Genomic DNA, 17299 nt, shown 5'->3' with positions numbered 1-17299 from the left:
CCCATATCAACAACTCTTGGAGTTCCCCAAGTAGAGCCAAGACCCACATGACTTCACTGAACTGCCTCAAGAAAGGTAAGCATTCTTAAAATTGAGTGTGAACAATACAGAAAAATGTGTGCCCCCCCCACCCCCTAGTAATCTCTATGGCCTATAAAGAAAGGAAAGATTGTGCCGTTGAGTCAGTGTCAACTCCTGGCAACCACAGAGCCATGTGGTTTTCTTGATAGAATACAGGAGGGGTTTACCATTGCCGCCTCCCGTGCAGTATGAGAGGATGCCTTTCAGCACCGCCTTCCTATATCACTGTTGCCCAATATAGGAGTTTCCCACAGTCTGGAAAACATACCAGCGGGGATTCAAACTGACAGCCTCTGGCTCCCTAGACAAGTTGCTTCCCCGCTGCACTATTAGGTGGCTCTATGGCCCATAGGGAGGGGGGAAATGGGGCAAAACAACAACAAGCCCAAGGCAGACCACATCATGATAGGCACCAAAGGGCCCATGTTAGCATTACAGGGCAGCAGAGTCGGGGTCTGATCTGAAGCCCAGGGACTGGTTCCCTTGTTCTCTGTGTGCCCTTCGTTTTGAAGCAAAACTACTACAAAATCTGCCCCGTTTACAGCCAGCTGGCAGGCCAAGTCACAGATGTCCTGCTTGCTTAGGAAGGTGAGTGGTTTCAAAAGCACCATAAACAGCCACACAAGAGCCAACCTCTTCTGAATGAATGCCGCTCACTTTCCTTTGTTGATAGCACTCGGTGATGCGCAGAGTAGCATCACCATAAGCCACTTGCATATAGTGTGGCAAGTGTGTGTGGGGTGGGGAGGGGGAAGGGATTAAAAACATTTCTAAGCTCTCATTTTGTGAGGCGACAGGGCCTGAGTACAGTCTATATATGTGCACAGCCAACAGCTTCTAAAATTACATATAGTGCTTATTTTCTTCTGTTCCTTTTCACTAATCTTTTTTGCCATAGTTAACAGCCACTGTGCACACCCAGCAAAGGAAGCCTGATGGCTGAACCAGTGCAGTACTCTTGCAGGGGGAAGGGGACAGGCACTGTGTGTGTGTGTGTGTGTGTGTCCACATTTATTTCACGCAGAGCAGAGGCACCTTATATTTCTCCAACAGAGCAGCAAATAATTTAATGGCTTCCAGTGCGTTGCATCAGAGCCTGAGGGTTTTGGCTTTGCACTTGACCCAGTTCTTCTTCTTATAATTAATATCCAAAAAGCCACACCACATGGAAGTGGCTGCACCCAAGGGCAGAAAACCAACAACCCACATAAACACTGGTCAGCTGGCAAAAGGAGAAGGAGGAGAACCACCACCATTTTGCAGCTAAAACTGGTTGGTAAACTGATACTTCAGGAGTTAAAGAAGTATATTGAACTGTTGACGTCAGTATAAAGAACTGTCCCAGGTTGAAGCGGTGGCCAGAGGTGCTTTTTATCCGCTTCGGCTGATATGCCAGCTGCATCCGTTTCTGGAGATAAACAACCTCAGAACAGTGGTGCAACTGCTGGTAACCTCCCAACTTGTCTACTGCAATGTGCTCTATGTGGGGCTGCCTTTGTACATAGTCCAGAAAGTGCAGTTTGTACAGAATGCAGCAGTCAGGTTGGTCTCTGGGTCAGCTCAGAGAGACAATATGACTCCTATACTAAAAGAGCTACACTGGCTCCCAATAAGTCTCTGGGCAAAATACAAGGTGCTGGTTATAACCTATAACGCCCTAAGCAGCCTAGGCCCTGGGTATTTAAGAGAACAATCTTCTTTGCTATGGGTCCCACCGCCCATTAAAACAGTCTGGAGAGGTTTGTCTGCAGTTGCCACAGGCTCGTCTGGTGGCTATGCAGGGATGGGCCTTCTCTATTGCTGTCCCGAGACACTGGAATGTGCTCCCTGTTGAAATAAGAGCCTCCCCATCTGACAACTTTTTAAAAGCCTTTAAAGACTTGTTTTTTCACCCAAGCTTTTTAACTGGACTGTGGTTTTAAATTGTTTTAAGGTTGTTATTTTCATCTGTTTTATGTTGTTGAAAATCGCCCAAAGATGTAAGTTTAAGACGGTATACAAATTTGAAAAATAAATAAATAGTGATGAAAATAATGATCTTTAGAGACAAGAGACGTGTCTTTTGTCTCTTTAAAAAACACCTGATAATACTACCACAAACTCAGACTGACAGCAGCAGCAATGGTGAAAGGAGTACATAAGAACAGAGGGCACTGCCTTGTACGGAGTCAAAACATTGGTCTCCCAAGATTTTAGACAAGGGTCTTTCCCAGCCATATCTGAAGATTCCAGGGACTGAATCTGCAACTTTCTGCATGAAAAGTGTATGCGCTACCACTGAGCTATGGCCCCTCCCCCAATGCCGTTTATGAAGCCTTGATTGATCTCTATCGGAAATAATGTTAATACCATTCTATCTTGGTGTAACTATCAGCAGAAATCCACCAAACTCTCAATGGTTTTACTTTGATTTTTAAACATTCAAATAACTGAATCAGATACATTTGATCCCTTAAGGAACATGTAGATATAATATCATCTAGATGCACATCCCTTCAACTGTCTGAAGTGGTCCAGTCAAGATACAGGTTTGCCAGGTTATCTATTGTTCATGAGAACTAGGCTTATATCTACTTCCACACAAGGATTCTCTATGAACAAACTAAATGTGATGTGGGAGATCCGTGATCACATCTCCTGACATTTTTCTTTAGTTCAAAGCAGCCATAGGAGGGCCCCAATTCAGCTTGCAGCCACAGTGTGGGGGAAGGTTTGCTTTGGGGTCTTTTTTAACCCTTTCCCATGCACCATCTCCCCATCTTAAATCCCACTTGTTCCTGCAATTGGCCTCATATAAGAAAAATATCATGTACCTGTCAAATCTTATGTGAATCAAGAAACCAAGGTGATGCTGAAAATCTTACTTGGGAGATTGGATCATCTCCAAATACACAAGGTCTTGGGAGTTTCTGCTGAAAACTCCTCCTCTGGGTTTTACCACAAAGATTCTTCGCTTCTTGTGAGATTGCTTAGGAGATTATACATTGGGTGCCTCTTTGGGAACCCTTCACTCTTTCTAGCCATGGGCTATTTCCACCCTACCCAATACCCACTACTCTTCAAACCAGACCAGTCATGTTACTTGAGCATTTGGGCCTATGGGGCTATTACTGAGATCTACACCATACAGAATGTTTGAATTGGTAAAACCAGAAAGATAAAGAAAAAGAGATGTAAATAAAGAAACCCAAAATGTGTTGATGGTAGCTTGCTGAGTCAACAAGACTCAATATCCAGATATGCAGAGCAACACCAGAGCGATAGTAGACAGCACTTTCCCTAGATGGGCAATTTCTACCACACCTCATCTAATAGGAAAAGTCCACTTTTGAAGGAGGACACTTTCTGAGGGCAGAAACTTCTTTTGAGACTCTCGGCCAAAGAGATCTAGGGGCTGGGGAAATTAGCCCAGAAACAAGCACTTCCCAGCATGTTTTTAAAATTACTAAAACAAATGTGGCAGGAAAATAACATCCATCTGTCAAGATGGAAATGTTTCTCGCCACTTAGCTGTGCGCATATCCATCTGAAGAACATATTGTGATTAAAAGGACAATCAGAGTGAGGTCTCTCTCTCAGGCCGCTGCTGTTTCATGGAAGATGACTCTGCAGCCACAACCATCTCAAGGTCAATTTTTCATTTATTTCACTGCTGGGTGGCACATAGACAACACATTCATCATCTGATTGCATCTATAGGAACACAGGAAGCTTTGCTATGATTTCTAACGAGTCAGACCATTGATCCATCTAGCTCAGTACTGTTTAACCAGACTGGCAGTGGCTTCTCCAAGAATACAGGCAGGACTCTCTCCCAGCCCTATCTGGAGTTGACAGGGAAGGAACTTGGAACCTTCTGCATATAAGCATGCAGGTGCTCATCCCAGAGTAGCCCCCAACCCCTAAGGCTGGACCGCTCAATTTCAGCCCTCCTGCAGATGTTGGCCTACAGTTCCCATAATCCCTGGCTTTTGGCCAGTGTGGCTGGGGATTATGGTTCAAAAACAGCTGGGGGGCCTAAGTTGAGTAGGCTTGCCCTAAGGGGAACATCTTATAGTCCTCACATGTATTCTCCTATTCAAATGGAAAGCAGGGTGGACCCTGCTTAGCAAAGAGAACAATTCATGCTTGCTACCACAGGACCAGCTCTCCATTTCCCATTAAATAATACAGATTTAAAGGCACTTATTCACTACAAGGTACTCTGGCTTTTTCATTGAGGAGTCACCATTTCTGTTTTCACAGGTATTGCATTTTGCATATTTTGGAATAAATGTACAAGCAACAGATAAGAATGACAGTAAGCTGGGAAGCAGCAGACTCCCTGATGACATTCAGAGTGCTATTTTGAAGACACAAATGGATGCCAAGACTGACGAAGGCACAGGTGTGAAGGGCCAAATCTCCAAGTTTTGAAAGAGAGAACGGAAAACCCTGAAAAGAGAGACGGGGGAAAGAAGACCTTGCAGCAACACTAAAGGGGACATAAGATCACAGAACAGAACAGTCTGTTTTGGCTCTAGCTTCCTGCTGGTCAAGCAGTGTTGACACAAGCAATGATAAGGAACTATACAGGGAAAACACGGTGAAGCCTCTTCTGCTGACAACGCAACACAACAGGTTTCTACCTGGAGGGCAATATGCAGTCATAGGAGAAGGCAAACAAGCAACATACCTCACCACCTACAAAGGGCAATAAGCAATGCTCTGTGACCCATGAACTTGAGCAAAACAATCCCAGATGTGCTCCTTCTTGTATGCTGATGTGCAGCGGTTGGATGTGTCCTCCTTCTGTGAGAGGCACAACATTTCATGCAGTGCTGCAGTGGACACAATCAGCATTCCCTCTTTTTTTTCATCTGTGTGTGGAATGAGTTTTGACCTGAGCAGCAGTATCAAGGCAATGTGTGCATATGTGCATTCAGAGTGGGGCCTTCCCGATTCAATCGGAGCAAGATCTAAAATTAACGGAGTGAACATTTTTTTAAAATTGTGAGCGCACGCACATGCACACGCCTTAGAGGGAACGCTGGCCACTATCATTTCCCTGCTATGACCAAGATGCTGCCAATGCCATTGTTCTAATTCCCCTAACTTCTTGAATTCCGTAGAAAGCAAGCGCTGGGCACGATGAAGGGCTGCAGCAGGTGGCCGAGAGAAGGTAGAGCTGCTTGGCAACTATTTTGCATCTGTCTCCTTCCACAAGGCAAATGTGGCCCAGCCAGGAAACATATCCACAAGATAAAGAGATAGTAAGAAAACATCCAGCCATCTTAAATGGCTGACATTGCCCGCAATGCTAGGACAATGGAAGAGGTCTGGCAGGGATGCCAAGAGAGTGGAAACACCCCATCCCAGCAGCAGTGGGGGAGTGGACAATTTTCACTGCTTCTCCCCCCCACCCCCTTTCCAACAAAAAAGGAGCACTGCATTGCTGCCCAGGAGTAGTTTAAAGTCCTTCCACGGCAGTCCCGTTGAGACACCATCAGGGCTGTCTCTGAAGTTGTGCAAGAGCCCCAGCAGGCCCTTACCACTGAAGGGAGGCTGCACACCACGTTGGCCGGTATATCTTGATTTGGGCAAAGCACTGGACAAAGTCTTCCACAACATCACTGTTGGCAAGTAAAACCTGTCCAGGCAGATTCAGTGGCTGAAACACACCCGCCCACACACCCCAATGGCGCCACGTCATCCTGGAGGGAGGTATCAAGCGGCTGTCCTGGGCCCTGTGCTGTTCAACATTTTCATAAATGGCTTAGAGGAGGGAGTAGAGGGGAGGCTTATAACTTTTGCAGATGACCCAAAACTGGCGGTGTGGTGGTGAGGGGGATTGTTAATGCCTTAGAAAACAGAATCAAGATTCAGTTCAATCTGGACAGGCTTGAATAGTGGGCCAAAGCCAACAAGATGAGGTTCAACAGAGAGAAATGAAAATTCCTGCATTTGGATAAGAAAAACCAAATGCACAAGAGCATGGCAATTGGGGAGACCTGGCTTGGGGCCTGAGTGGAGAGCAAGTTGCATGCAAGCCAGCAATGTAATGCAACTGCAAAAAAGGCTTATGCAAACTTAGACTGCATTAACAGAGACATCATGTCCAGACTACGAGAAGTAATTGATCCACTCTATTCTGTGCTGGTGAGAGCTCACTTGGAATAATATATCCAATTCTGGGCCCCACATTTTGATACTGATAAACTGGACCAGGTTCAGAAGAGGGCAAAGATGGCGAATGGCCAGGAAAGCAAGTAATGTCAAGAACCGTCGAGGGGGCTGTGCATGGTTAGTCTAGAGAGCAGAAGACTAAAAGGGGATACGATAGCCTAGATCTGAAGGGCTATCCTGCAGGAGGAGTAGACTTGTTCTCTGCTGCACTTGAGGGCAGGACTAAATGTACCAATGTGCAGACCTTAGGAAGCATTTCCTAATGGTACGAGCTCTTCAACAGTGGAACAGTCTGCCTCATGCAGTGGGGGATATTCTCCACTGGAGGTTTTCAAACAGAAGCTGGGCAGCCAGCTATCAGAGATAGCAGTTCCCTGGACTGAGCAAGGCCTGGACCTCCTTCCAACTCTAACATATGATGAGTCTATGCTCCACTCTGCTCAGTGGGGCTTGCTTTTGCAGAAACATACATAGGGCTGGGCAGGTAGTGAAGAAACAGGAGAGAAGTAACTGTGGCTCTTGCAAACAAAATGTGGGGACATGCAACTCACAAGGCACTTTTGTCCAGCCTGCAGGCTCTTCTTGGTTCTCAGTACATTACTATTTTGCATTATCCCCTACTAGCTAACAGAGCAAAGAGGCACTTTTAAAAGTAGTTATTCTCTTTACTGAGCAGGGGGAGAGCAACTGGCCCTATCCATCCCCGGCATAGCATCCCTCCAGTGGCTGTTGGTGGGGTCTATCTTGCGTTTCTTTTTTAGATTGTGAGCACTTTGGGGACAGGGAGCCACTTTGTTTATTTATATCTGTGTAAACCGCTTTGGGATCATTTGTTGAAAGTAGTATATAAATATTTGTCGTATATTCGTATTGTTAACAAAGCTGTTAGCACTCTTGGGAAAGGAGGGAAACTTGAAAATAAGCTGGTGATATATGCTAAAAATAAAGACATCATGATATAAAATAAAAACACAAACTCTGAAATCATAGACATTATGTCTATTGCTTAGGGGGAAACAATCATTTTTTGTCCAAGTTTGTGATTCTAGAGTAAGAAATATTACATACATCCCACACATTCATTAATATTAGCATCAGACACATTTATACAAATAACAAGCAAATCAATTACATTAAATTAACATGGAGGAGGCCAGAGTGATCAGAATACCTATATAACTACCTGTGCATTTACCTTTACAGGACATGCCAGTCCTGTCAAAAATTATTATGTAACTGTTAATATTAGAAAGGAGCATCCAGTTCCTTTCAGGAGAAGACCCAATCAAACTGTTCTGCAAGAAAATATCTTGAAAATAACAGGAGAGTGGCAGTAAGCAGGGATGTAATTTGTTACCATGGGCCAGAAATAGGCTGAAATTTGGAGAGAAGAGTTGTTTCATGTAATTCAATACACAATTAACGCGCAGGGGATCTAGGCTAGAAGCCAATATGCCCACTGAAGTTAAGTGGAACTAGCTGACCTGGTCCTGGTGTAGAGCATCTGCACCCCTAGTTCTCCCTGTCTCTCCTCCCCCATCTTCAATTCTCCCCCTCACTCGCCAGCCCCATTTTGTTCTCCCCGCCACCCACAGCATGTTCTCCCGCGGTGGCCAGACTGCTTTTCCTCAGCAGCCAGCAGCCACATCTCCTTGGCCGGCCATTGGCCGCCCTGGCGGCGGCCGCTTCCCCTGCATGACCACTTCTCCTCCCATCCCCGTCGCTAATCTGCAGCTCTCTCGCGAGAGCTGCCACATCTGGGATTAGCGATGGGTATGCCTAGGAGAAATAAATAGATAGATATTACCTGAAATACTAAATGTAAGGCAGGCCTCAGCAAATTCTCTTTGGACACAGAAGCCAGCCCCCCAATTTCGGGCTTGGACTGCCCTCCGCTCCATGGGGGTGTAGGCTCACCACCTTGCTTGCTTATTTCTCTTCCAGGTCATGTCTGCCTGGCTCAGGCAGGTGAAGGACAGATGTGAGCAGGAGGAGGAGTGGACAAGCAAGGCAGGGGCAGGTTGCTTCCTCCTCCTCCTGGTCGTGTCTATCTGGCTCAAGCAGGAGTTGGATTGGCACAACCAGGTGGAGGAAGAGGAGGTGGCAATCTGCCCCTGCCTTGCTTGTTCACTCTTCCTGCTGGTCATGTCTGTCCAGTGCTTGGCTCAGGCACCACACTTAAATTTCCAGGCGCCATGGTGAGCTGGCGCCTGGGAACTGTCAAGCCCTGGTGTAAGGAGAACAAAGAAAGGCTATCTGACACCTCCATTGCATTCAGCCAGTTTATGTACAGCAGAGATGCACAACTGGTGTCTGGTCCACAGCCCCCACCCTCCACATCACTGCAAAATCCACTTGATGCAAATGAAATTCTGTTCTGTGATGCAGCCAGTGCCGTCCCTTTGTAGGGCGAATCTGAGTGGCTGCCCCGAGCCCTGTGCTGAGCCCCTCCCCTGAAGCAGTTGCTTCCCCCATTTCTTTCCAGTCATGAAGCAGCATGGACCGGTGAGGGGGTGCTCACTTGGCAGCTGCGGCGGATCTGCCCTTTAACACCTCAGCACAGCCTGCCTAGATGGTAAGCCTGGGACAAGTGGTGCACGCAGCAGGCGAGGAAGGAGGGGCTGGTCCAGCTGTGAGATGGATAAAAGGGGCGGGCGGGCGGGCAGCATCACAATATCCCAGCTTGGCTTGCAGCCGATATCCTAGAAGGAGGGCTTGCAAGCCCTCCATCTACTGAACTGGCTGCAAGCCAGGCTTGGAAAGCCTGACAAAGAGACACACACAGCGAAAGAGGTGGAATGTCCATACTCCTCATCATGGGCATGACCACGGCCCCGTGCATGTTTACACTTGTTCCCCCCGTGGGACAGCCCTACACACACACACACACACCCCACAAATAGCGTGAAGGATCTGAAACGAGGAATACAAAACAAAATCTGGCAGATCCAATAAAGATAACAAAAAGAAGGAACAAGAAATGAATGTAAATATAAACTATATTGAAACTACTGAAATCATTTGAGCATGATAATATAAATAAATCATGTGAGGAAGAATACTAATCAGAACATAAAATGCACAAAACAACAATGAATCAAATAGGAGAACGGTAGAGTCCATAATCGATGTGAAATGTATGCGCAGAACTGGATGTAAAGACAACAGCACCCCGGTGATGACGCTGTTTTGAGATCCTTTCTCAAGTGTTTTTAAGAGTGCATATGTTCTCCTATACATGTCCATAAGATCTTCATTGGAACGTCAGTCTTGTACAGTCTTCTTCATGGGGGCCATTGGTCTCCTCCTATGATGCGACACTCATTCTGAGTCTTCAGCAACCTAGCTCCTCAAACTCTAAGGAGCTAGGTTGCTGATGACTCTGAATGTGTGCAACATTGAAGTTCCAATGAAGATCTTATGGACATTTATAGGAGAACAGTATTCACTTGATATCAAAACAGCATCGTCACTGGGGTGCTGTTGTTTTTACATCCTGTTCTGTGGGTACATTTCACATATATTGCAGACCATACAGTTCTCTCGTTTGATTCACGGCCCTGGACACAGCATACCCTGACACAAAGAGCTTTGCTGCTCAGCAGCACTGCAAGACTGCTGCAATGCTGCCTCCCATGCCTAATAATCTGCCATTTTCCCACAGTGGACTAAATGGTGGATCACCTGGAAGGAGACTGTACACTGATGTAAGCCAGGCAAAGCCTCCAAAATCCAATCATTAGCTCTTTTTCTAACTTGCCAAATTCCAGATTAGGTTCTTAGGATAACAGTAGAATACTATTCAAAGAACAAAGCCCTATATTTTATTTTCCTATTTTTGTGCTCAAAAGCGGGAAAACAGAATATATCAAAAATAAAAATTCTGCACTAAGAAAAGCTGGATTCTGCAACTGAAATAACTTATGCAAAACAAGTACAGTTGCCTATAGCTTCTTATTTTGTGCAATTTATTCCGTTTCTTCTAGTCTTGGAGAGGGTGTAAAGTTCTATGTAGGGCATTCAAGTTTTGCCCTTTCCTGGTGGAAATCCTCCTGATCCCACTCTGAGTATGGAGATTTCACCAGACATTATCCCCTGCTTTTCATACTTTCCAGTCTCTTTTGGCAGGCATAAGTGGGATTCCAAGAATGCTGCTACTTTGTCCAGTACCAAATCTGATGCTTTTTCTGCGCTGTGCAGCATTGTGGAACAAAGGGAATCAAAAGGTCTCTGTGCTCCACAATGCACACAAGGAATCAAAAAGTTTGCTTAGCCCGTAGCCACCCGCCATGTTTTACTAACCTGCCCTACGTTGAACGTCAGCGTGATGGCGTAGTAAAAATTGGAGTTGGCACTTCCTGCATAAATCCAGAGATGCCATAAAACTGGGAAGAGCAGGGAGCAGACGATAAGTACGCAGGAGAGGATGAAGATGTTCCGGAGGACTGCAACCAAAAGTGGAGGCGACATTAAAATAGGTTACTGGTCTATTAACGAGTTTCTGGCTTTGTACCATAATAGCAACAATGGGGTGGCAGATACTAATTTAGAGGGTGGTTCTAGAGACAGCTGCTATAGAAATCCCTCTGGTTAGAATCAGTAATTAACTGCAATTCCTGTGTGAGATGAGAGCTTTGACAGGTTTATTCTGTGCTGATTTCCCCACTTCATAGCCCCTGCCTTCTACTTCTTGGATGTAAGCAGGTGCAAAATATAAGAGCACTAGCGATAAAACTGGTTGATAAAGGCGGGTGGGAGGTGATGGTGGACTGAATGGAAAGCTAATTTTAGACAACATTTCCCTGTCCTAAACTGTAATGAAATGTTAAGCATTCTTCGTTTTTTATTCAGGGCATTTCCCTGTTCCTTTTCAGAAGCACTGATTATGCCCACACAATGCATAATGATTATCTGTTGCTGGTGAAGCACAGTGTTTGAATGTGCATGCAAAACACACAACAAAACCCAGTAAAATAAAACATTTCATATTGATGTGTTCTGTCAGAACATTCAAAAGTTTCTTTCATTCAGTGATGTTTTCCATAGATTGTTTTAGAAGAAGTGCTTCCCCACTCCTTGCCATCTAGTGCTCAGATTGTCACTGCCCTCCCGCCAAGATGAAGCCAGTACTCATTTCTGCCATATAATCATCAAAGACTTGATGCCCTTCTTTGCTCAGGAACCACTAACACTTATCTACTAAGGAATATATTGCAGCTCACTCCCACACATCAATCAGGTTGCTGTGATCAATTATGGAAAGGATTTCTTTTTAAAACTCACCCTTTGGTTCCAAAGAGATTATTATAGTAGTCTGCCAATACAGTCACTGCTAGTGTGTATTCCCTTTTCTCATAGCAGGCCAGTTATCCAAACTACATTTTATAGTTCATATTTTAGCAACATTTTGATATGAAATCTCACAAACTACCTGTGTTATAATTTGTAATGTAAGCAGATAAGTTTCCCATTTCTGACTTTACCACCAAAAACTATAAAACATATTACAGCTCACTCCCATACACAAAATGTTACATATAGTAAATGATAAAATATAAACCATAAAAATATTGCACATATTACAAAATATTATATATAATATTACAATATATAATTTTGTAAGTTTATAAATATATATATTTTAAACCATAAAACACTCTCATACATCAGGAAGGTTGCGATGAAGTTATGGAAGGGCTTTTTCTTTAAACTCATCCGTGGTTTCAGTGCAATTATCATAGTACTCTCTCTCTCTCTCTCTCTCTCTCTCTCTCTCCCTCTATATAGATAGATAGATAGATAGATAGATAGATAGATAGATAGATAGATAGATAGATAGATAGATATTTGTGTGTGTGTTCCATTTGCTCATGGTAGCCTGCCAGATGACTACATTTATAGTTCATTTCTAGCAATATTTTGCTATAGAATCTCATAATTATGGCATAAAAGAAAATACAGCATCACTTGTTTCTATCTGTTCTACAATTGGTAATGTAAGCCGATATATTTCCCATATCCAACTCTGCCATAAGCCCTTGCATATCCAGGCTGAAATAAAGAGTGAACTAAACTGAGGACCAGTGTGTTAAAATTGGGCTAATGGAAACCAAAATGTAGGAAGGCTTAGCTGGCTGGTTCCAGTTACAACAGCTGTCCCCATGCAAGTCACTCCAAGAAGCCAAGTGGAAGCTTTCTGCAGTGTTACACTGCTGGATCATTAGCCTTTGTGAACATGATTCAAGACATCTAGAAGTATGATTTCATCTGAGTCTCCGTCTCCACACACAGCCAAAAACAGAACAAGAGCAAGTGCAAAGTGCAAGAGTTACAGCTGAAGACCCGAAGTGAAGTTTAATGATTGTGCTCCGAGCTTCAGTAAGAACACACTCCAGTCTAATTTGAAGTGATCGTCTTTTACCATTGCTCTGAGTGTATGAACGGACTCCTAGGCAACAGCTCTAGGGATGTGCCTGAACCAGTTCGGAGGCCCTTTTACAGGCCTCTGAACCGGTTCAAATGTCTGGCGGCTTGAAAGTGTGTGGGGGTGGGATATCTTTAAGGATGGGGGAGGGTGCTCTTATCCCTCCTGCTGCATTTCCATCGCCAGTGCTGTCTTTTGAAATGGTCTGGCAGGGCAGCAGCATACCTCCTTGCTGCTCCGGTGCCATCATGGATCAGAGGTGGCCGGAAGTGCCCTGTGCACGTGCACACACCACATGTGCATTTCACGTGCACAGGGCACTTCTGGTCCAAGATGGCAGGAGGGAGAGGAGAGCTGGTCTTGTGGTAGCAAGCATGACTTGTCCCCTTAGCTAAGCAGGGTCTGCCCTGGTTGCATCTGAATGGGAGACTAGAAGTGTGAGCACTGCAAGATATTCCCCTCAGGGGATGAAGCCGCTCTGGGAAGAGCAGAAGGTTCCAAGTTCCCTCCCTGGCTTCTCCAAGATGGGGCTGAGAGAGGCTCCTGCCTGCAACCTTGGAGAAGCCACTGCCAGTCTGTGAAGACAATACTGAGCTAAATAGACTAATGGACTGACTCAGTATATGGCAGCTTCCTATGTTCCTGCCACTCCACTGGACAGTTTTAAAAGACAACACCGGTAGGGGAAATGCGGTGGGAGGGGTAAGAGCACTCTCCCCCATCCTTAAATATATCCCCACCACCACCTTCAAACCAGCAGGCACCAGTTCCATGCACACCACTAAAGAGCTCCTCCAAGGTATATGCTGGTATATAAGTACTAGACCCTACGACCTCTGCTCCTTATGCCAAAACATGTTGGAAGAGGCCAACAAGCTTGACTTGAAAATCTCACATGCAGCATTGACACATTGGGAAGATTATCAATATGCTCATAAATATCCATCACAGGAATGCTAAGGAAGCACCTTTGCAACAAAATCAACCCAGAAAGCTAGCCAATGCCTGTTGGCAAGGGACTGGATAGAGAACAACTAGAACTCATGGTGGTGGTGGGTGGGGGACGACAATCTGAATGAACTTACACTGATATAGGTGGCTCCAGAGTGGAAGAAAGGCCATGTAGAGGGCAATGTCTCCCACAGTTGGGTAGGACTTGAAGATGGAAATGATGGCAAGTTGAACAAACATGAAGAACATAGGGTGCTCCCTAGAAAAGAAACAAAGACTGTAAATAAATGGATATTGTACATGTTGTGGGAATGTCAGAGGCTGATGTTTTATCAGTCTGTATATTTTCTGGAAAAGGTAAGCAGAGATCTCCATTACTGAACAGAAAGCCCATGAACCACATTAAGGCCATCTACTGTCTCCAAACTGGCCCTCTAGAGCCAAACTAATCCATGATATTGGGACTACACCACTTCCCAACATGGTGGTCATCATCTATTTATTAATAATAATTATCATTATTATTAATTATCATCATCATTATTAAAATATGTATAAACACCACTTTTCAACAACAAAAAGGTTCTCAATGTAGTTAAGATAGCAAAAGGTATGAGAAAATGGTTCCCTGTCTCAAAAAGGCTCACAATCTCTGTCTCCCTCCCCCTCCCCAGTCCCTCACTCACACCCCATCAACAGCTACTGGAAAGATGCAATGCTGGGCTGAATCGGGACAGTTGTTCTCCTCTGCTACATATAAGAGAGTCAAGTGCTTCTGGCCAGTTAGCAGAGGTATAATGGTTGAATACTCCCCCCACGCTAAAATACTTTGCCTACAGAAAGCTCAAGGAGGAAATTTAGCTTTCTCTGTAATGTGCTATTTTGTTATGTGCTGGGAGCCATATTTAAAATTACAGAAACGTGGGGAGACATTTAACACACATCTCCCCCTTTCTCTGAATATTCAGAAGTGGTACAATCCTAGGAGAAAGGAATACATAATTCAGCTTTAAGCCTTTGTATCGTACCTTTCTCTGCAGCTAGCAGTTCAGCCCCATCTATCATATTTCCCTGTGATTACATCTGGCACACACAATTACAATTTGTAAGGAAACATGGTGGCTAGTGGTGTGTACAGAACACAGTTTCACTCTGTTCCGATCTCAGAACAGAACGTAAAGTGCCGAGACAGTCCGTCAGAAAAACCCCTGCCCGACCTGGAATGTTCCGCCATTCCGGCCGGCCGGTAAGGGGCCTGAGGGCAATGTGGAGGGTGGGGGAGGTATGTCCTCACTGCTGATACTTGCAAGAAGCAGTGAGGAGTGGCACCACACTAGTATCCTGCACAGCCGAGACCCCATTGTGCAGGATGCCGGTGCGGCGCGGCTCCTCACCGATTCTTGCAAGTATCTGTGGTAAGGACAACTTTTAAAGGTTCCTCACACACACACACACAACGCATTGCCCCCAGGCCCCGGAAAGTTCTGGGTCGGAATGGGGTTGTTCTGTTCTAAGCCCAGAACAGCCCCTTTATTTAGAGGGCATTCTGTTCTGGGCTTGGAATGGCTTATTCCGAGTTGGAATATTCCGCCCTTGGAACATTCTGCACATCCCTAATGGTGGCTGGGTGTAGACATCCACTGCAAGCAATGGCTACATGCATCCCTGGGCCAGCAGGTCATAGAACATAGGAAGCTGCCTTCTAGGTCAAGGTGTGGGCATCTGGTTTACCCCACAATTTGAGAGCAGCACTGCCACAAACACAGGGGAAGGGACAAGCTCTTAGATTGCTTCACACCTACCTATTTTTTTGAGCAAATCTTCTGTGTATGTGTTAAACTACAACTACTTATGGTGGTCATAAGGAACATTTCCCGGAAGGGCAGCTGCCTTAGGCTTGCTTTATTTTATTTTATTTTAATTTATATACCACCCTCCAAAAATGGCTGGGGGGGGGGGGGTTAATCTTATGTAACTCTTACCTGGGAGTAAGTTTTTTTTACTCTAGTGGGACTTACTTCTGAGTAAATCACAAGACTGAACTCTAGTCTTTTACAACAAGAGCAACAAAGAGCTGTTGAGGCTCCTTAAAGGCCAACCTATTTATTGTGGCAGAAGCTTTCTCGTGCTAACCCACATCAATAGATGCAACAAAGAACACAATTTCTCTTCTTAATTATGATCTATTTTCCTTAATAAATGAGATCCAAATTAACTGAAATACACCCTAGCCTTGTAACAATCTAGTAAATCACTGCAATACAAGTAGTTATCAAGAACAACTCTGGAAGGAACAGACGCATCCTAGTCAAACATCCCCTCAGATTAAAAAAACAGCACCACCACTTTGGATTCCTAACTGTGGAGATCAGAGGAGAAGCCACTGCAATTTCGCTGTCATTAATCTGGAAGAAATAGACTGGGTGTTTTTGTCTGATCAAATATTTGGCATTGAAGCTATGACATTATATTACTAGCTCAAAGGCTGACAGACTGATACCGCATCCTCTTGTGGCCTTTTACTCTCTTTTCAGTGCATTTACTATATCCGTTTCCCTGCTTCCCACCAAAGAGCTTGGAATGGCATAAATGCAACTGTCCCAATAGATCTTCATAACAATGCTGTGGGGTAGTTTAGGCTGAGAGATAGTGACTTGCCCAAGGTCACCCAGTGAGCTGTACGGCTTGACTCCAACACATTATCCACTAGACACTACACAGGCTGTCCTCTGTGAAAACAAGACTGAAACTTGACTGACTTCTTATCATGACAGGGCAAAATTGATGGCTAGGAACTAGATCGCAGCCACATCCCCTTTTGACACTGCCTCCCCCAAGGCTAGGCCTATAGTATATGGGATCATCATAAACGAAGACACGGAAAGGCAGGATGAAAAAAAGGATAAAATCAACTTGTGAAAGATCTTAGCAAGGTCAGGCTGATCACAGTTGCTCAGAAGTGTAAACATGGCTCAAAAGAGACCCAGAATGATACCTTCAAGCTGGGAGATAGAGATACGAAGGTGTTATTACACTGCAGTCACAGGGTAGGGTCACATGAATCCCTGCCACACTATTCTTAGCTTTCCAAACACATGGCATGGACAGAGTGTGGCATGGCTCCAGCCAAGAAAGGGGGCCAAATGGGCACCTATTGCCTTCCAAGGCTGCAGTTTAAATAGGTCAATAAGGGAAGAGACAAGGAATGGAAGCTTCTAGGATCCCATGCAGGTACAAAATCTTGCTGCCCAGGAGATAGGGCAGAAAGAAGCTCCTTCTTTGGGCGGAACAGAATTGAGGAAATTTGTTTAGAGTCTTGTCCAATCCTTGCAGTGAGGCAGATGCTTGTCTAGCCGAAAGATTGTTGATTGAAATTATCCCGCCTCCTCCTGAAAACTGCCAAGAGAGGAGATTCCATGGCCTCCCATAGCAGCAGCTTCTGTGCTAAACTGCTTGTCTAGTTAGGAAGAGGTTCCCCCTAATGCTTAACTCAGAGGTTCTCAAACTTGGGTCCCCAGATATTGCCGGACTTCAGCTTCCATAATCCCCCAGCCACAATGGCCATTGTGGCTGAGGCAGGATTATAGGAGTTGAAGTCGAACAACAACTGGAGATCCAAGTTTGAGAATCCCTGGCTGAATGCAAAGCCATTTCCCAAATATTTTAGCCCTCACTCCT

General features: G+C 44.9%; 1 protein-coding gene across 1 annotated transcript in view; it reads right to left on the bottom strand.

Moving 5' to 3' along the window:
• The window catches only part of PIGU (phosphatidylinositol glycan anchor biosynthesis class U), a 51321-nt gene that overhangs the window by 2133 nt on the left and 31889 nt on the right, over positions 1 to 17299 (bottom strand). Inside the window, exons 10-11 of the mRNA XM_053250016.1 lie at positions 13756 to 13880; positions 10549 to 10691 (exon numbers count right to left, since the gene is read on the bottom strand). Coding sequence (XP_053105991.1) covers positions 10549 to 10691; positions 13756 to 13880 — 268 coding nt within the window. The remainder of the gene's footprint in view (positions 1 to 10548; positions 10692 to 13755; positions 13881 to 17299) is intronic.

The sequence above is a fragment of the Hemicordylus capensis genome, chromosome 4 (assembly GCF_027244095.1).
Source record: "Hemicordylus capensis ecotype Gifberg chromosome 4, rHemCap1.1.pri, whole genome shotgun sequence".
NCBI classification, from domain to species: Eukaryota; Metazoa; Chordata; class Lepidosauria; order Squamata; family Cordylidae; genus Hemicordylus; species Hemicordylus capensis.
Note: the sequence above shows the minus strand (reverse complement) of the source record. Positions and strands in the feature narration are given on the sequence as shown.